We start from the raw sequence: 21,081 nt of genomic DNA on the forward strand, positions 1-21,081 counted from the left end.
TACCGCCGCTGCAAGACCATCCCGCTTTGCGGCGGGCTCTGGTGAAAACCAGTAGCAACTTAGAACCGGTCCACTAGCACGGTCCACGCCAATCCCTCTCTGGCACAGAGGATCCACCTCCTGCCAGCCGAATCGTGACACAGGCACTGCCCATCACCTGCCCAATACCATCCCTACAGTGATCATGATGGGGGCAGCATCATGTCTTGAGGAAACCAGGCACCGCCCATCACCTGCCCAATACCATCCCTACAGTGATCATGGTGAGGGCAGCATCATATCTGGAGGAAACCAGGCACTGCCCATCACCTGCCCAATGCCATCCCTATAGTGATCATGGTGGGGGCAGCATCATGTCTGGAGGAAACCAGGCACTGCCCATCACCTGCCCAATACCATCCCTACAGTGATCATGGTGGGGGCAGCATCATGTCTGGAGGAAACATGGCACTGCCCATCACCTGCCCAATACCATGCCTACAGTGATCATGGTGGGGGCAGCATCATGTCTGGAGGAAACCAGGCACTGCCCATCACCTGCCCAATACCATCCCTACAGTGATCATGGTGGAGGCAGCATCATGTCTGGGGGAAACCAGGCACTGCCCATCACCTGCCCAATACCATCCCTACAGTGATCATGGTGGGGGCAGCATCATGTCTGGAGGAAACCTGGCACTGCCCATCACCTGCCCAATACCATCCCTACAGTGATCATGGTGGGGGCAGCATCATGTCTGGAGGAAACCTGGCACTGCCCATGACCTGCCCAATACCATCCCTACAGTGATCATGGTGGAGGCAGCATCATGTCTGGAGGAAACCAGGCACTGCCCATCACCTGCCCAATACCATCCCTACAGTTATCATGGTGGGGGCAGCATCATGTCTGGAGGAAACCTGGCACTGCCCATGACCTGCCCAATACCATCCCTACAGTGAAGCATGGTGGGGGCAGCATCATGTCTGGAGGAAACCAGGCACTGCTCCTCACCTGCCCAAAAGAAGTGAAAAACTGTGATCCTCTTGTATGACCACAAGCTTTTAAAGAATTCTAATGCATTTACTGAGTGAGCTGGGATCTATTAAAGACCTTTAAAATTCAAGAACTGTTACACTTGTCTTCATGTTGTACATAGACCCTTTCAATATTAAAGACGTAATAAGGATCAGGGATAGAAACTGCAAGACCAGATGCAGGAAGTAGACTTGGCGCATTGCTTAATTTGCACATCAGCTTTAGTAGCATAAGATATATAAATATATATATATATATATATTCACTAAACCTACAAAATCATGGCTCTGTTTAGATTGTTAGTGTGGGAAGGTGACAGATTTGTCTCATATTGCAGTTAAAACTAAGACATATGTAAAGAAGTCTCACTATGTCACAGCAGCTAAGCCATGACCCCCTTTTCAGTGTCCTGTGTCATGCAGTAAGACATCGGGCTGCAGGTGAAGCCTCCTCCTGCTCTGTGTGCAGTAAGACATGTATATTGTCAAGCCACCCCCATTTGACCACCTTATCAAATCTCATCCATTTAGCAGCCAAAAAACAGAACAGATCATCAATAAATTGACCCCTCTGTTCTCTGCAGGACTTTTACCTGACTGTCAGTCTGCAGGATTTTTTTTCCACTTCTTGAAACAGTTGTGGCGAGATTATATAGTGAACAGGATACAAAGAGACTGCTCATCCTCTCCGATGTGATGCCCCTGTGCACGGACCCGCCGGACCCGCTTCCGGCTCCAACTTGTATTTAAGAAGAAAGGATGTCCATCACCTTAGGTTTAAAATATTCAATGCTGAAGCTTTATTAGAGGCATGATTCCTCCAACTTCAACAGACACTGACACGCAGATCTCTAACGCGTTTCACGCTCAAAGGGATTAATCATAGAGTCTAAAATCTTATTGTTAAGGTCCCAGTTTTAGCTTTATCTTTTTCTGCCTCTCTCTAACATTGTTGTGCAGATTGCGTCTCGGCCCTGTAGTTGTTTATTGGACTATAAAAAAATGTCCGTACAACATTACTTATTACTAGTACTACTATTATTCCTAAACTCTGCAAGTTGTTTCTCTGTTATTCCTCCTGTAAATCACCACAACATAGTCAGCACTGCATAGGAAAGGGGATGATTACACCCAGTTGTCTGTTTATCCATAGATTTCCAGGAGTGGTATGGCAAAATGCAAAGTCCTAAGAAAAGATTTTCCAGAACTTTTCTTTTATGGAGTATACAAATATTTAATAAAAGATAGACAATTCGGGGTAGCTTCCCGGTCTTCTTTAGGACAAGCATTGTAAAGAAGCATTAAATCGGTCAAACAAGTGGACACCAAAGCTGGAGTCCATGCATTCTGGTGGTGGGGAGTTCACAAGATGACCTGTGCTTCTATTCTACCTGGATCTTCTATCCTTCTGTAAAGCTTATCCAATGCAGCTCTAAATGAATTCTTATGTCTGTTTCGCCTTAATCTAAAGTTTGGAAGATACCTCAGGTAGCTTCTCATTTTGAGAACTTGTTCTGCTAGTTACATCCGCGTTCTTTTAACTGAATACATAAAATCTGTGCACAGCTGTGTTTTTCTTCCTTGCCTGCTCTGGAAAGTTGCCTGCAGCAATTAGACTTCTTCCACCGGGCCTGACGAAAAGGAATTGTCAGAAGGGGCTCCCTAACCCCTCTGTAGGTAGTGCTAAGCCCATAGTCCTCAGTAGTTTTATCCTGCAGTCCATGTACTAGTTTAGTAGCTCTTCTCGCAACTCTTTCTAAAGTATCTATATCCTTCTGTATCCTTCTATATTCTCCAGTACTGTGCACAATACTCCAAATGAGGTCTTACCAGTGCTCCGTACAGCAGCGTGAACAGTTCCGTCTCTACTGCTAATACCTCTCCCTATACACCCATGAGCACTTCCCTCTTTATACTGCCAATATCTCTCCCTATACTTCCAAACATTCTGTTAGCATTTCCTGCTGTTCTATAGGAGAGATTTATCAAAACATGCCCCAGAGGGAAAGTTGACTGATTTTTCAGAGGCCTTTAAAAAATGAAAGAAGCAAACTGATTGGTTGCTTGGACAACTCAGCAACTTTTCCTCTGGACAGGTTTTGATAAATCTCCTCCTATGACATTGTCTTTAAGTATTCTAAAATAATGACCCCTAAATCCTTTTCCTCCGATACTGAGGTTAGGACTGTATAACATATTTTATATTCTGCCCTTGTTTTTTTTTCTAGTTTACACTAACCCTAAACCAACATGGTACCAATAACAACTATAGATCACTGTGCAAAAATTATAGCTCCACGGACAGAAAAATAAAAAAAGTTATAGTGGTCAGTAATGAATAGGGCATATTTATTTTGTAAATAAAAGTAGTATAATAAAAACAAAAGCATATTGTGGAAGGGATAGCATCAAATACCGATTGGCAGCCTGGGCTTCACATGTAGAGACCGGGACACTGTAGGTAAAGTCCAAGTCCAGGCTGTACCTGGGTTTATTTTACCTGGGTTTATTTTAACCCCTTAATGACGCAGGACATATATTTACATCCCACGCCGGTTCCCGCGTTATCGGGCCGGTCCCGGCGGCCATCAATGGCCATAACCAGCGGCTAATACCGGACATTACTGATCACGGTGATGCCCAGTATTAACCCTTCAGACGCGGCGGTCAAAGTTGATCGCTGCATCTGAAGTGAAAGTGAAACCTTCCCGGCAGCTCAGTCGTGCTGTTCGGGACCGCCATGGTAAAATTGCGGCATCCTGAACAGCGTGCAGGATGCGAGGATGATCCCTACCTGCCTCCTCGCTGTCCGATCGCCGAATGACTGCTCCGTGCCTGAGATCCAAGCAGGAGTAGTCGTGTGGCAATAACACTGATCAACGCCATGCTATTGCATGGCAGTGATCAGTGTGGGAAATCAGTGTGTGCAATCTCAGAATTCCCTATGGAAAAAGTGTTAATAAATAAAGTGTTAATAAATGTGATTTAACCTCTTCCCTAATAGAAGTCTGAATCATCCCACTTTTCCCATTAAAAAAAAACTATGTAAATAGAAATAAATATAAACATATGTGGTATCGTCGCGTGCGTTAATGTCTGAAGGATAAAAGTATATTGTTAATTAAACCTCACGGCCAATGGCATACAGGTTAAAAAAATTCCAAAGTTTGAAAAGTATTAAAAAAGTTTAAAAAGTCAGATCAAAACAAAAATGGTACCGATAAAAACTTTAGATCACGGCGCAAAAAATAAGCCCTCAAACATCCCCATATGCGGAAAAATAAAAACATTTTATAGGGGTCAGAAAAGGACATTTTTAAATGTATTAATTTTGTGCATGTAGTTATGATTTTTTCCAGAAGTAAGACAAAATCAAGCCTATAAAAGTAGGGTATCATTTTAATCGTATGGACATACAGAATAAAGAGAAGGTGTCATTTTTACCGAAAAATCCGCTGCATAGAAACGGAAGCCCCCAAAATTTACAAAATGGTGATTTTTTTTTAAATGGTGTCGCACAATGATTTTTTGGGGGTTTTGCTGTAGATTTTTGGGGAAAAACTGATGATGTTATTTAAAAAAATAGAATTGGTGGCGCAAAAGGAGTCCTTAAGGGTCCTAGAGGGAACAAACTTGTTCAGAACCACCTTTTCCACCATCTGTGCTGGTGTAGACTCCCCTGGCTGTAGCCATTTTTTCACCAGGTGGACTAGGTCATACATCTGGGAGTGTGCTGGCAGGTGATAAAAGGAGGTCCAGTTATGCACACTTCAGGCCCGCACGTTGGTGTTCACCCCCAAACGAGCCAGGATCTCCCCTTTAATTTAGTGTAGTCCTGGACATCCTGCTCGCCAAGGTTAAATTAGGCTTTCTGTGGCTCGCTGGTCTGGAAAGGGGCCACTACCTTAGCCCACTGAGCCACAGGTAATTTCTCTCGCTCTGCCACTCATTCGAAGACCATGAGATAAGCCTCAACATCATCAGTGTGCGTAATTTTCTGCATGGACGTCTGCACTGCAGCTCGAGTGGTGGGAAGCAAGCTTGGCAGCCTCTGCACGTTTTGCACCACAGCCAGGACTTGCTGTTGGAGCTGCTTGTTAATGTGCTGCTGCTCCTTTAAAGCGAGCTGGTTAGCCTCTATAAGCAGGGCATTGATTTCCGCCTGGGCACGCATGGCCTCCTCATGTACTTTCTGCTGGTCTGCTTTCATCAGCTGGAGGTTATTGTTAGCCTGGATAAGCTGTTTTAAAAGTTCATCCATCCTGGCCTTCTCTGATTGTTGCTCAGCTGCAGTTTTTACCCAGGACATACATTTTCAACACTTTTTCCAACCGCCGTTGTCCTTAGCAATGGTTGTTGCAAATGTCCATTAACACGTGTATGTCTCTTTTACGAATCTCAATGCCCGCATCCTCCACCATATGTGGAAGGGATAGCATCAAATGTTGATTGGCAGCCTGGGCTTCACATGTAGAGACAGAGACACTGTAAATAAAGTCCAAGTCCAGGCTGTGCCTGGGTTTATTTTAAATGTCAACACAACAATACAGCCTTAATGTCAGGCCAAGCATCCAAAATAAAAACCTGCTCGGCTGAGCTTTACCTAAACAAGGAACAACCCTAACTGTACCAAAGACGCACAAAGTTCCCCCGTACCTGAAACAAACAGAAGAACACGGCCACTTACAACATTGTCCCGATACCATTTTTTTTTTAAGACTGAGTACGAGTATCGATACTTTAATTCTAGTACTCACCGATAGCAAGTATGAGTACTTTTATTTTAAAGGGAATCTGACACAAGGGTGACGCAGTTTCTGGCGCTGCTTACCCTGCTGTTATGTGGGTTCCTTATTGTGTACAATGGAGGTGGCTGCTGTAGCATGAGCCAAGATTTCTCTCTTCTCCATTGGGCAGAACAGGGAATTTGCATTGGCGCGAAACCGATGTCTCCGGAGCGATTGTGCTGATGATCACATGGTGAGCAGCGATAGGAACCAGGTCACCTGCACTATCTACTTATAAATTCAAGTTAGTGCAAGTGATTCTGCTGTAAGATTGCCTTTAAAAGTAGGAAGTATAGATAGGTGCAGACATTAGTAGCAGCCCCCCTGTAAACCGCAGAACCCCCCCCCTTGTAGATAGCAGGCCTCCCCCTTGTAGATAGGAGGACCCCCCTTGTAGATAGCAGGCCTCCCCCTTGTAGCCAGCAGACACCCCCACCCCTTGCAGATAGCACACCTCCCCTTGTAGCCAGCAGGACCCCCCTTGTAGTTTCTCACTTGCACCTGTCCGGTGTCGCCGCTCTGCAGCCCCGTACTCATCACTGCCGCTGCCCCTTTCTGCCGTCGGCATCATGGTGTCTTATGCAGGAGCATGTGACATACACATCACTCTGCTTCCTCTGTAGCGTTACGCTGGGCGCAGTAGAGTGACGTGTGTCACATGCTCCTCCATAAGACGCCATGATGCGGACTGCAGAACGGGGCAGCAGCAGTGATGCGGATGGCAGAACGGGGCACCGGAGCCCAGCACTCCACCAGGTATCGGATTTAGTAATGGGGACATTAGACGAGTCCCCGATACCATGCAAATACCTGGTATCGGCCCTGATACCGATACTAGTATCGGTATCGGGACATCCCTAGTTTCTTAGCATTCAAGCAGCAGCCGCACACAGGCCTGCAGACCCAGGCTTTAAAGAGCATGCACTCAGCCTCACCTGGTAGATGGGAGTGACCTTCCACCCATCACTTGGTCACTCCAGGAAAAACCGACCCGGACTAAGCGGGTTGGATCCACTATACTACAGCTAGGAAGTGTCAGTAACATAATATCACTGACACATAAAACTGTCAGTTTTCCTTCACCGAACCCAGGCCTTTCGGTGAAACATATCTGCCCACAAACTGCCTAAAGCCTCATAGGAGGGCATCCTAGGAGAGATATACATTCCCTCAATAACTCCTCCTGTCACTGTCTCACAATATATATGTTCATATTGGGCATTGTTGTTATCGTATTAATCCATTTTCATACACTTGACCCACACCTGGAAGGGCTGCCCCTATTGAGACCATATGACTTATGATATATTGTCTCTGGCCACAGGAATGCTGGGAAAGGTCAGGGACAACAGTTAAATAAAAGAACTTGCACTACAGCACTTCTGGGTGTTGGTCCTGTGCATAAAAATGGGACAAACCAGTGCCCAGAGGTAATAGAAGCATATTACACAGTATTATAACTTGACATCATGGGCTCAAAGGCTGAAGAAAAAAAAATTCCCCTTTAATACCAGACAAAGCCTGCAAACGTGTGGTGCTGCTTCTGGGAAGGGAAAAAAAACAGACCCTCTTTTGTTCACAAACAGCCTTTTCACACTGGTCCAGTTTTACTATTGCTATACCGCCTTAAATACTTTTGATAACACTTTTCCGCATTAGTTGTCACCTCGGTTTTAAAGGGGCATTGTACCAGCAAATAAGAAAAAATGCATGCACCCCTCCGACCTTCCTGTGCAATGGGATAGGGCTCGGGACTAGTGGAAACCTCCTCTCCACAGTAGCAATCCGGTGCTCGCCCAAAACAGTAAGTCCACAGTAATATGAGGATAAGAAATTAGCAGGCGGCATGCCAGGATCAATTAAAACTGCTTCTTTATTGCCTTGAAGCAGAGAGGAACACACTATACCAACAGTTTCATGTTAGCAAGAACGCTTTCTCAAGATAGTGTGGGAACACCCTATTTAACCCACTGAGCACCAATTGTCTCCAACACTTAATTAAACCCACGTGTGTATACGTAACAAATGAATAAAAAATACATATAAAAATCCATATAACAATTTTTTCACATTTTCCTGTAATAGAAACACATGAATATACAAAAAACATAAATAAATAATTTTACAAAAATGAGGACAGATCATTGCGGTCATTTAGACCTAAGATACCAGTTGCATTTGTCTGTAAAATCCAGGTTGCTTCTGCTTAAAGCAACCTGTTATGTCTATCCAATCCGCTATCCAAACTGTATATTCTTGGTATCCCCCGCATGATGATTATTCATATGTGTAATGAGACGGGGACATCCTTTTCCTAGATGTTCTCTAAACCTATGGAAAAGCGGACGGATAGTTTTGCCAATATAGTAAGTCTGTACGGCATGTACTAAAATCTGACTTACCGGACCTAACTGAATGGTTTTTGAGGTATATAGTTGTGTACAGAATTAACAATTTTTACAGCGGTAATTGCCTTTTGGCAAACCCTGCTGTAACCAAGTTAGTTTTCTATTACTGTATTGAAAAGCACTTCTAACTAGCTCGTCCTTTAAATTTCTCATCCTCCTGAAGGATATTATGGGGCGCTGCTCGGTCAGTTCCATCGGATCCCGGCTGGACTTTAAAACATGCCAATTCCTGTGAATGGCACGCTTAACACAGTCCGCTACAGGAACAAGGGTCTCAGGGACCAATCCAGGTATTGAGAGAGAGAGGCTCAGTAAGTGAGCCTCTCCCGGACACAATGGGCCGGACTGGAGGGTCCCTGAGACCCTTGTAAATTTTTGGTAGGTTGTACCAATTCGGTTTGGATGATGTTGAGGGTAAAGTTTTTCAGCAAATTTTCTAGGTAACACCCCTAGTTCAAAACTGTAGTTTTATTTGGTAAGTCTGAGTGGGATCCTTGTCAAGTTTTGTGTATGTAATGTGTAACAGTGTCATAACTGTCTCATGGCTTCCCGTGTGTACGCAGATTTATCTAACACAACTATATTTCCCCCTTTGTCGGCAGGCTTCAAAATAATTTTGTCATTGTTTTTTAACCGTTGAAGTGCATTATTTTCTTCATGTGATAAGTTATCCCTCGATATAGGGTAGATTAACCTCTTAACATCACGTAAAACACTAGTTTGAAAGATTTCTAAACTGGAGCGCGGTGACAAAGGGGGGAAAAATTGGATTTAACACCACCACCAACAATTTTTTCACATTTTCCTGTAATAGAAACACATGAATATACAAAAAACATAAATAAATAATTTTACAAAAATGAGGACAGATCATTGCGGTCATTTAGACCTAAGATACCAGTTGCATTTGTCTGTAAAATCCAGGTTGCTTCTGCTTAAAGCAACCTGTTATGTCTATCCAATCCGCTATCCAAACTGTATATTCTTGGTATCCCCCGCATGATGATTATTCATATGTGTAATGAACCGGGGACATCCTTTTCCTGTGCGTAACGAATATAGATGTTCTCTAAACCTATGGAAAAGCGGACGAATAGTTTTGCCAATATAGTATTTCAAGCACGGGTAAATGATAGCATAGACTACAAAGTCTGTACGGCATGTAATAAAATATGACACTGTATGTCTTACCGGACCTAACTGAATGGCTTTTGAGGTATATAGTTGTGTACAGAATGAACAATTTTTACAGCGGTAATTGCCTTTTGGCAAATATCACTGTAACCAAGTTAGTTTTCTATTACTGTATTGAAAAGCACTTCTAACTAGCTCGTCCTTTAAATTTCTCATCCTCCTGAAGGATATTATGGGGCGCTGCTCGGTCTGTTCCATCAGATCCTGGTCGGACTGTAAAACGTGTCCATTCTTGTGAATGGCATGCTTAACACAGTCCGCTACGGGATTGAACTCAAAGGAAAATACTGCACGTTTATTTTTATTTTTATTCCTCTCCTTACCGCTCTTCCCAAAGATCATATTTTTCCTTTCCTGTTTGTTGGCCCTCTCAAAGGTTTGATCAATAATGTTTTCACTATAACCTCTATTCTGCATTAAAACAAATGTTGGCTGGAGAAAAACCGCATGGTCTGAATTGTTCTTTCTAGTCTTAAAAATTGCCCATACGGCAGTGAGCGGGTTACATTTGGGGGAGTGAAAACTATTAAAGGGTAATAGTGCGTTGGTTGCTGTTGGTTTCTCATAACCCTGTACCTCCATCCCCTCTTCTGTGACACATAATTCAAGATCCACGAATTGTACTTTTTTTTTTTTTATAACTGTTTTTTTATTAAAGCATTTTTCTTTAAAACAGATATTTGAGAATAAGAAAATAAAAGTACATAGAATAATAAACATAGTCATTACATATTAATAAGACCAGGTTACAATATGATAACATAGATCCGGCTGTAAAGATGTTGTAAAGTCCAGATTATTTCAGGTCGGCTCTTTTTTATCCCCAAAATTTGCAGTGAATTGCATGTTGTACTCATTCCCATTAAGGTAGTGAATAAACTGTTCAAATTGGTCTTGTGTGCCTGTCCATGAGAGGAGCACATCGTCTATATATCTGGTCCAATGATGGGTATACTTAGAGAATTGATTTTGTGGACCATAGACGATGTGCTCCTTCCATAGCGCTAGAAAAGTGATAGAATTGGTTGGTGCCACCGGTTTGCCCATTGTCGTGCCCATCTTCTGGGCATACCAGGTGGCACCAAACCTAAAAGCATTATGTTCCAAGATGAATGCCAATGCCTCACATATGAATTCTGTGCAAACCTCATCCTTGTCGGCTTGTCTCAGGAACAGACGCACTGCATTAATGCCATCTTTGTGGTGTATTCGGGTATACAACCCCACCACGTCGATAGTAGCCAGAGCATATTTTCCTGTCTTCTACTGTCATTGTAGTCATTCTTTGGTGTCGGCCAGATATGAGGGTACTGATTTTAACAAGGGTCTCAGGAACCAATCCAGGTATTGAGAGAGAGAGGCTCAGTAAGTGAGCCTCTCCCGGACACAGTGGGCTGGCCTGGAGGGTCCCTGAGACCCTTGTGAATTTTTGGGAGGCAGTACCAATTCAGTTTGGATGGATGTTGAGAGTAAAGTTTTTAAGCCAATTTTCTAGGTAACACCTCTAGTTCAACATACTTTCGGAGAAGAGACTGTAGTATTATTTGGTAAGTCTGAGTGGGATCTTTGTCAAGTTTTGTGTATGTATTGGGGTCTGTAAACTGTCTGATGGCTTCCCGTGTGCGCAGATTTATCTAACACAACTATATTTCCCCCTTTGTCAGCGGGCTTCAAAATAATTTTGTCATTGTTTTTTAACCATTGAAGTGCTTTCTTTTCCTCATGTGATAAGTTATCCCTCGATATAGGGTAGATTAAGCTCTTAACATCACATAAAACACTAGTTTGTCACCGGGCTCCAGTTTAGAAAACTTTCAAAGGAGGAAAGAAACGGGATTTAACACCACCAGTAAATTCAGGGGTATCTTCCTTTTTCAGGTTGGTAAGGAGGATCATCCTCCATTTGCAACTGCATTAAATCTGACACCACATTTCGATCACTCGCATTGATGTTTGAGTCATAAATAAATTATTGTCTATCCAATAAGTTTGATGAAGTAAGATTTCAAATAAATTTAGCAAAATCTCTACGAAGGTTAAACCTATATACAATGTTTAAGGACAAGCATCTTGCTGTTGAGATGGAGGTTACCCAGGGAGAAATCCCAGCAAAACTAGGCCCATTAGGCTTTATTTGTGACTCAAACATCAATGTGAGTGATCAAAATGTGGTGTCAGATTTTATGCAGTTGCTCATGGAGGATGATCCTCCTTACCAACCTAAAAAGGAAGATACCCCTGAATTTACTGGTGGTGTTAAATCCAATTTTTCCCCCCTTTGTCACCGCGCTCCAGTTTAGAAATCTTTCAAACTAGTGTTTTACGTGATGTTAAGAGGTTAATCTACCCTATATCGAGGGATAACTTATCACATGAAGAAAATAATGCACTTCAACGGTTAAAAAACAATGACAAAATTATTTTGAAGCCTGCCGACAAAGGGGGAAATATAGTTGTGTTAGATAAATCTGCGTACACACGGGAAGCCATGAGACAGTTATGACACTGTTACACATTACATACACAAAACTTGACAAGGATCCCACTCAGACTTACCAAATAAAACTACAGTTTTGAACTAGGGGTGTTACCTAGAAAATTTGCTGAAAAACTTTACCCTCAACATCATCCAAACCGAATTGGTACAACCTACCAAAAATTTACAAGGGTCTCAGGGACCCTCCAGTCCGGCCCATTGTGTCCGGGAGAGGCTCACTTACTGAGCCTCTCTCTCTCAATACCTGGATTGGTCCCTGAGACCCTTGTTCCTGTAGCGGACTGTGTTAAGCGTGCCATTCACAGGAATTGGCATGTTTTAAAGTCCAGCCGGGATCCGATGGAACTGACCGAGCAGCGCCCCATAATATCCTTCAGGAGGATGAGAAATTTAAAGGACGAGCTAGTTAGAAGTGCTTTTCAATACAGTAATAGAAAACTAACTTGGTTACAGCAGGGTTTGCCAAAAGGCAATTACCGCTGTAAAAATTGTTAATTCTGTACACAACTATATACCTCAAAAACCATTCAGTTAGGTCCGGTAAGTCAGATTTTAGTACATGCCGTACAGACTTACTATATTGGCAAAACTATCCGTCCGCTTTTCCATAGGTTTAGAGAACATCTAGGAAAAGGATGTCCCCGTCTCATTACACATATGAATAATCATCATGCGGGGGATACCAAGAATATACAGTTTCTAGGATTACAGCGCATACATCAAATGGATAGCGGATTGGATAGACATACCAGGTTGCTTCAAGCAGAAACAACCTGGATTTTACAGACAAATTCAACTGGTATCTTAGGTCTAAATGACAGCAAAGATCTGTCCTTTTGTAAAATTGTTTATTTATGTTTTTTGTATATTTATGTGTTATTATTACAGGAAAATTTGAAAAAAATGTTATATGGATTTTTATATGTATTTTTCACTCATCTGTTATGTATATACACGGGGGTTTAATTAAGTGTTGGAGACAACTAGTTAAATAGGGTGCTCCCCTTTACCCACACTACCTTGAGAAAGCGTTCTTGCTAACGTGAAACTGTTGGTATAGTGTGTTCCTCTCTGCTTGAGACCTGCTGTAAGGCAATAAAGAAGCGGTTTTAATTGCAAAGATCCTGTAGTACTGCCTGCTAATTTCTTATCCTCATATTAAAGGGGCATTGCTTTGGGGAAAATGGGTGTGGCCTCAGGTGGATCAAAAATTATATAAAATTCTGACACAAACACTAATCTTAAAATAGACAACCTTCAAAAGCACTAGATTTATCAAACTAGATGCACTATAGAACATCAGATACATTGGAAGTCTATTCAAGTTTGCAGTGTCTAAGAATTAGACAGTTTTAGTAATTCTGGGCCACTGTTTTTTTTCTGTGCTATACAATGTTTTTTCATCTTTATTTTAGTGAGCCATTATCCTTGACCATGTTTCAACCCATAGTGTCCTATGTCTGTGTACAGACTGCTTTAGTTTATAAGAAACCCAATACCATGAAAATGCAGTCTAAACTATCATCATCATGTTGTGGAGCAGTAGGAGTTGGGCAGACTGATATATACTTTCAGTATAATTTCTACTTTTTTCTTTTGGTTTTGGACTGTGTATTTTGCAATTTATTAATTGAAATTCTTGCTTATTATTATGGATCGACTGATTGATTGATTTTGGGCATTATCGGTATCGGCAATTACCTTGCCGATAATCCGATAATGCCCTGAAAACAGCCCCCAACGCACCGCGACTGCCCCCACCCCACGTTGCACCCCCCACCGTACTGCCCCGGCCCCATTGCCTCCCCCATCCCCGGTTTTATAATTACCGGGGCCCGGGGTCAACGCTACTTCTGGCTCCTGCTGCGTCCTGCGTTACGCTGTGCGCAATGACGAGTGACTCAATGCAACGTCACCGTCAGTGCGCACAGTGACAGCTCCGGAGGACGCCACTGGAGCCAGATGTAGAGTGGACCCCGGGAACAGGTAATTATAAAACCAGGGATGGGGGAGGCAATGGGGCCGGGGTGGTGCAATGGGGGTGCGACGCGGTGGGGCGGTAGGGGGCACGGAGCGGCGGGGGGGGGGGGGGGGGGGAATAATCGCGGTGATAGGACTCAGGACCCCCGGACAGGCAGGGGGAGAGAAGCGGGCAGCAGCGGTCTATGGCACCGCCAAAGCCGTTGCAGTTCATTGATTTAAAGCGCCCGCTTTAAATCAATGATCTGCAGCGGTGTCGCGGGGGGATAAATAGTCGATAACTTATACCGGAATATCGGTATAAGTTATCGGCTATCGGCCCTAACCTCCACCGATTATCGGTATCGGCCCTAAAAAAACTATATCGGTTTTGGTGTCCAGTGGGCGGTCCCACCCAGTAATTGACAGCCTACCTTCTAGGAACATGATTAGGACCAATTCCTCGACTTCCAAACCCAGCAGGAGCAGGGATTTTAATCAGTATGTTATACGTTATACTAAATTCCTTTCCACCAAACTATATGTCTGGTTGCTCGATAGAACTGAACCCAAAGCTGGCAAATCAGCTGACTTCTTCAATGAGACTGGTTCTCTTTAACGTAGCTGTTCAGCTATTTCTAATAGCGACCTTAAAAGTTCTCGTTGTAGAAGCCAGTAAGGAAAAGAAAACTCCTCCTATGTAATTATGTGGATTTTTATTGTATTTACAGTTGGGCAATATATTCTGCAGTTCATTACTACCCAGAGGTGAAATACGAAACATTAGAGACCTACTTATTAGATCATTTGGCACTAAAAGATAACTAAATAGAAGGGTGTTTTCAGTAAATAGATAAAAACATACAATACATTTAGGTATTTTTTGTCTTTTTGCAGCCTCCCCTTATTGTACTTTGTAGGTTTATATTTTAGGTTCTCTAGCAACAGGGCTGTATTTGCCATTAAGCACCTGTGGACCTGTGCCTAGGGCAGCAGTGTTAAGGAACGTAGGGCCGGGCGGTATACCGGTTCATACCGAACACCGAAATTTTTGTGCTGCACGATATGAATTTTAACCCATACCGCAATACCGGTTTGGCCCCTCCCCCTTGGGAATGAATGAATCAGCCCAGTGCAGCACTGTCCCCACATCAGGGAACTAATTGTATGTGACCTGCGAGCGCTGATCTGCCCCCCCCCCCCCCAATTAATTATCAGTCCAGCGCTGTCCCCATCAGGGTACGACTTACATGTCACCCGCATGCGCTGCCCTCCTCGTCCTGTTTGTTGCGGCCACCGGCGCTGACACTCTATACCAGTGGTCTCCAACCTGCGGACCTCCAGATGTTGCAAAACTACAACTCCCAGCATGCTCGGACAGCCGTTGGCTGTCCGGTAATGCTGGGAGTTGTAGTTTTGCAACATCTGGAGGTCCGCAGGTTGGAGACCACTTCTCTATACTGTACGCTATGCCCGGGCTGCAAAAAATAAACTAAATAAACTTTAAATCACCTCCCGTTGGTCTGTTACCGCTGATAGGCTGACGGCTGTCCGACGTTCCCATCCCCAGCGTAAGGCCGACGTAGGTGCGTTAAAGTTTATTTTGTTTACCTTATGCAGCCCGGGCATAGGGATACCGCACAGAGTGCCAGCATCGGCGGCCGCAACAAACAGGATGAGGAGGGCAGCGCTTGAGGGTGATATGTGAGTATTTACCCCGATGGGGATGTGGGCTGATAATTAATATGGGGGGGGGGACTAGGAAATACCGTTATATACCGTGGAACTGCCAAAAGTAAAAAAAATACAGTGATACACACATTTGGTCATACCGCCCAGCCCTAAAGGAACGCACCACTTATTAGGTAAAAATATAAATAAATACTAATTCTAAAGTAGCTGCTGTCACCATGCTGTGATCTGGAGGAAAATAATATATTTTTCACTTTTAGGTAAATCCCTATGGTAAGAACTGCTGTGACATTTCCCGGCAGAGTTGCAGACGCTCAGTATATTTGGCTTTGAGCTTGATTTCACCACTTTCTGTGTATAGGGGGGAGATCCACGGTGAATCTGCAACAAAATCCTCATGTAACTTATACGGTGTTTGCTGTAAATTTGCAACAGATCTGCATGAAAAATGCGAATGCATGTGGAATCACGCTAGTACCTAGGGTAGCATGTGCCCTAGGCACTATAAAAGAGGCCCTGCCTAGCAGTTGACGGCCAATGACCACCATGTTCATCTATAGGTGTGGGATTTCTTTCAGCAGCACAGTGGACCAGGTTTTCATGCTGCTTAGCACAGTTCTTGCTACTCAGCAGTAAAAAGGTTAAAGGGGTACTCCGGTGAAAAACTTTTTTTTTTAAATCAACTGGTGCCAGAAAGTTAAACAGATTTGTAAATTACTTCTATTAAAAAATCTTAATCCTTCCTGTACTTATTAGCTGCTGAATACTACAGCGGAAATTCTTTTCTTTTTGGAACACAGAGCTGTCTGCTGACATCATGAGCACAGTGCTCTCTGCTGACATCTCTGTCCATTTTAGGAACTGTCCAGAGTAAAAGGAAATCCCCATAGCAAACATATGCTGTTCTGGACAGTTCCTAAAATGGACAGAGATGTCAGCAGAGAGCACTGTGGTCATGATGTCAGCAGAGAGCTCTGTGTTCCAAAAAGAAAAGAATTTCCGCTGTAGTATTCAGCAGCTAATAAGTACAGGAAGGATTAAGATTTTTTTAATAGAAGTAATTTACAAATCTGTTTAACTTTCTGGCACCAGTTGATTAAAAAAAAAAAGTTTTTCACCGGAGTACCCCTTTAAAAAGATTGGACAACAGATCCTGCTAATATTAAACATGTGGAAACCGAAGAGAAAAGGTTCAGGAACAATAAAGATTTCATGTTATATGCTGTGTACCCAAACAGAATGTGTTATTGCGAGAATGCTGCTTGAGTTGTCCTATAAATGGTGCTTCCTGCGTTACCCTTGTTGGTTAAACTCATTTTTTTTTTTTTTTTTTTTTTACAATTTGTAGATTTGGGTGATTGCAGATAAAGTCCAGGGCAGCCATAGTCTGAGCTGTGGTACAGTCTGCCATCGCCTAGGAGTGCAGCCGATGGCACTAAAGGGACAATCCTGGGACTATGGCATTGGGGTGAGTGCAATATTTCTATTTTACTACCTGGTTTATAGTTATTTTCATCACTGGAATCTTTAATTTCCTTACTGCATGCTGGTAATACATTGAACTCAATTACAACATGATATTTAGTTAGCTCCTAATCTATACTATGTGGACAGATGTATTGGGGCATCTATACATTACATCTACAGGAGCTTTTAGGACATTTCATTCTAAATCCATAGTTATTAATATGAAGTCTTCCCTGTGCATTAGGGGACTCTGTCTGCTACTACCCTGTTTCCCCGAAAATACACCCTACCCCGAAATTAAGCCCTAGCTGGATTATCGGGGTGGGCTGCAATATAAGACCTACTCCGAAAATAAGACCTAGGCAATGCCCGGGCTGCAAATATTAAAAAACTAATTTTAACTTACCTTCGTCCTCCGTTCCACTGTTGCTAAGGAACCGGCCTCATGGTCCCTCCGCTGTTCTTGCTGCTTCCTGGTGTTGGGACATCTCAGAGCCTTCAGCCTGTCACCTGCCGCCTGTCACCTGTAAGAAGTCTTCTTACATGACAGTGGGCTCAGCCTATCATCGGCAGAGGCGGGACATCGCTGCGGCCGGTGATAGGCTGAAGGCTCTATGAAGTTCCAATCCCTAGGAAGCAGCAAGAACAGGGGAGGGACCATGAGGCCGGTTCCTTAGCAACGGGGGAACGGAGGACGAAGGTAAGTTAAAGTTTGTTTTTTAATATTTGCAGCCCGGGCACAGGAATACAGAGTACAGCGCAGCGTCTGCTAATGATTTGGCGGGAGGGGGGGGAGAGAAGCAGCGCTCGCGGGTGACATACGGTACGATTAGTCCCCCGATGTGGGGTGCAGTGCTGGGCTGATAAACCGGCGGGGGGGGGGGGGGGGGATGTTGGGGGGCAATGTACGGTATGTTTTTCAATGTACATACCGTAAATAAATAAGCCCTACCCTGAAAATAAGCCCTAGTGTGTTTTTCGTGACTAAAATTAATATAAGACCCGGTTTTATTTTCTGAGAAACACGGTATGTCTCCTCCTGCTTTGTTTCTGTAGCCGGCATGAGACCTAAAGTAATGAAATTCTACTGCGATGGGTCTTGTTATGAGCATTGGGTACAGTGCACAATGCTGCACTTAAGTCATTTTTTCATAAAGCTTCACAGGTACACTTTAAATCTGCATCTACAATGGGCATTTGGAGTCCTATGTCAGAAAATCTTTGCTCCAACCTTCATAATGATATGTTAAAAAAATATACACTGAAATACAGAAATTTTTACCTAAAAAAAGACATCATGGTAAAAGGCTGAGATTCTCTTTAATGCAATATTTTAAGACCTCCTTCTTTTTAGCTTTTGTCTATTATTTTGTTTTTTGTTTTTTTATTCCAAAGTTCTGACGTTTCTTTTTAGTTTTCTCCATATTTAAAAGTGACATACATTTTTCACTAAACAGTTTCTCCTTGTATTTATGATGATGATGACACTTTGTCTTTCAGGGAGGCTGGGAGCACGTGACAGTCAGGGGTAATTCTGGCTACCATAATGTCCAGTCTGAAACCACCGCCACAAAGACCATCAAGGAAGATGACAAAAACAAGGATCCAGAACCGTCTACTGAGTCTGAAACCACAGCTACGAAGACCATGAATATCAAGGCAGATGACAAAAATAAGGATCCAGAACCGTCTACTGAGTCTGAAACCACATCTACTAAGACCATGAACATCAAGGCAGATGATAAAATTAAGGATCCTGAGTCTGAAAATGCAAGCAAAAGTGCAGAACGTTGTTAAAATATACAGGCAGATGCCATATTTAGAATCTTACAATATACAGAGTTTCAGTATATGGTGTATGTAGGTATTACTAGCTTCATGTGAAATTTGTTGCCTACAGTTTCCTTTCAGGTTAGAGCTACATAGTGATCTTTGTCATACAACAGGATATGCCCTGTGTTTATTTGCAACATTAAAGGGGTACTCCACTGCCCCAGTGTTCGGAACATTTTGTTCCAAACGCTGGGCTAGTGGAGTACCCCTTTAATATTTCACCTTTCCAGCTGTAGTATGTGATCCTTAAAGGTCTACTTTTATTCCCCAGAACCAGGGCCACTCTTCTCCTGGCCTCTGACTGCTATTGTTGATTCAGTACCAGACACTGCCCATAAGGTAACATTGAGGCTCTTTCTTGACGGGAAAAATCTCAGACACCCCTGTAACATCAGAAATTAAACTGCAACATTTCTGGCACAGTAAACGTCACTGTGTAGCCCCAGCGGTGGGTAAGAGGGTGAACAAATCCCTTCTATTGTAGCATGCACTGGAATAATCATTTGATATTTAAAGGGGTATTCCAGGAAAAAAATTATATATCAACTGGCTCTAGAAAGTTAAACAGATTTGTAAATTAGGGAAAAAAAAGGGGTGTATGTGCAGCTCACAATTAATAATACACACCGAGGTCAAACTAGGGCATGCAACTATACCTTAATTGCACAAAAAAGGAAAAACCAGTAGTAAAAAATTGCCCGGACCTTCTAAGTGAGTGAGTATAGTTATAGGTATTTGAATAAATAATTCTCGGGATCGTGCTTCAATAATAATAATATCAACAATTTATTAAAATAAGATAAATAGACTATGATTAGTTACTTCTCACAGGGCCCATGTGAGAAGAACATATACAATAAAAACAACCTTTCAATAATATTGTGCATAAAATGAAATATGAATAACGAGGATTATGACAATATCACTGGCATAGATATAGTTTCTAATGTGCAGCTGGTGTTCGTCCGCTGGTATGCAGGCACCGACTGTACAAAACAAGCGAAATGTAGCTGAAGGTGCCTGAGTGATCGTTTCCCTCTTTAAATGTTCAGAATATAATGTATCCTTATAATAATTAGACAATCTGCAACAGTTTCAAATATATGTTACCGATCCTTATAGTGGCAACCTGGGTAAGAGGCGTTGTTACCGCAGTGTCTAGGTGGTGTCGGTACACTGGGTCCTCTGTGCAACGTTCCAGGTGGTAACGGTGTGTTCCAGTAAGGTCCTGGTAGAAGCGGTGGCGATTACTTCTGGCTGATGGCGCTTGCAGGCGCCGATGGTCACAGATCGCCGGGAGGACGCTGGCGCTGGCAGGCGCTGGAGATGGTAAGTCCTCACCGCTGACTGGATGGAGACGGGGACCGTGCGCTGGATACGAGGAGCTCACCTCGTGTTGCCAGCGTGTGACGTCAGCTACTGCTGGAGCCGGGTTCGTTGCACTAGAACTACTTTGCAATGTTTGGACCGGACAAATACCGGACTGGATGCCCTGATGGTTTTAGCAGTTCATAAGAGGTAAACCAGCCGTGGTTGATAGGCACAATTCATAAATAAATTGCATATATGCCAGTGGTCATGCACAAAAGACTAGACTCGTTTCAGGGTTATTTAATGTAACCCTTTCCTCAGTAGTCAAATTACATCTATTAAAAAATCTTAATCCTTCCAATAATTATTAGCTGCTGAAGTTGAGTTGTTCTTATCTGTCTGGCTACAGTGCTCTCTGCTGACATCTCTGCCTGTCTCAGGAACTGCACAGAGTAGAAGAGATTTGCTATGGGGGATTTGCTTCTACTCTGGACAGTTCCTGAGACAGGTGACATCAGAGAGCACTTAGACAGAAAAGAACAACTCAACTTCAGCAGCTCATAAGTACTGAAAAACCTGTATAAAAAGAGAGAAGACCGACGAGCGGCGCCTCGTGTATTACCCCAAAACGTGTGTTGGAGGTGGGGGGAGAAGGGGATGACCCCACGGGGCTTGTGGATGGCCGCTAACCTCAGGATAGTAGTAATAGGCACGTATCCCCAACAGCGTGGGGTACCATCAATCTTGAGTCGCTGTCAAGCCAGTAGGTTGCAGGAATCGACCCAGGTCATCCTGTAGATAGGTGAAGGGAAAATGTGGCAAAAATAACCCTTAAACCCGGCGCTGCGACTAGTGGTGGTAGAAATGGTGTAGTCCAGGTATGGATGAAGCAAAAATGAAGTCCAGGTTATAGTAA

The 21,081-nt window shown here is 43.2% G+C and overlaps 1 protein-coding gene across 1 annotated transcript in view; it reads left to right on the plus strand.

Moving 5' to 3' along the window:
* TECPR1 (tectonin beta-propeller repeat containing 1) overlaps positions 1-21,022 on the plus strand; it is a 118,792-nt gene extending 97,770 nt beyond the window's left edge. Inside the window, 2 exon segments of the mRNA XM_056536469.1 lie at positions 16,903-17,022; positions 18,522-21,022. Coding sequence (XP_056392444.1) covers positions 16,903-17,022; positions 18,522-18,818 — 417 coding nt within the window. The 3' untranslated portion in view covers positions 18,819-21,022.
* Positions 21,023-21,081: the final 59 nt, after the last annotated feature.

This window comes from Hyla sarda, chromosome 8, assembly GCF_029499605.1.
Source record: "Hyla sarda isolate aHylSar1 chromosome 8, aHylSar1.hap1, whole genome shotgun sequence".
In the NCBI taxonomy this organism is placed as follows: domain Eukaryota; kingdom Metazoa; phylum Chordata; class Amphibia; order Anura; family Hylidae; genus Hyla; species Hyla sarda.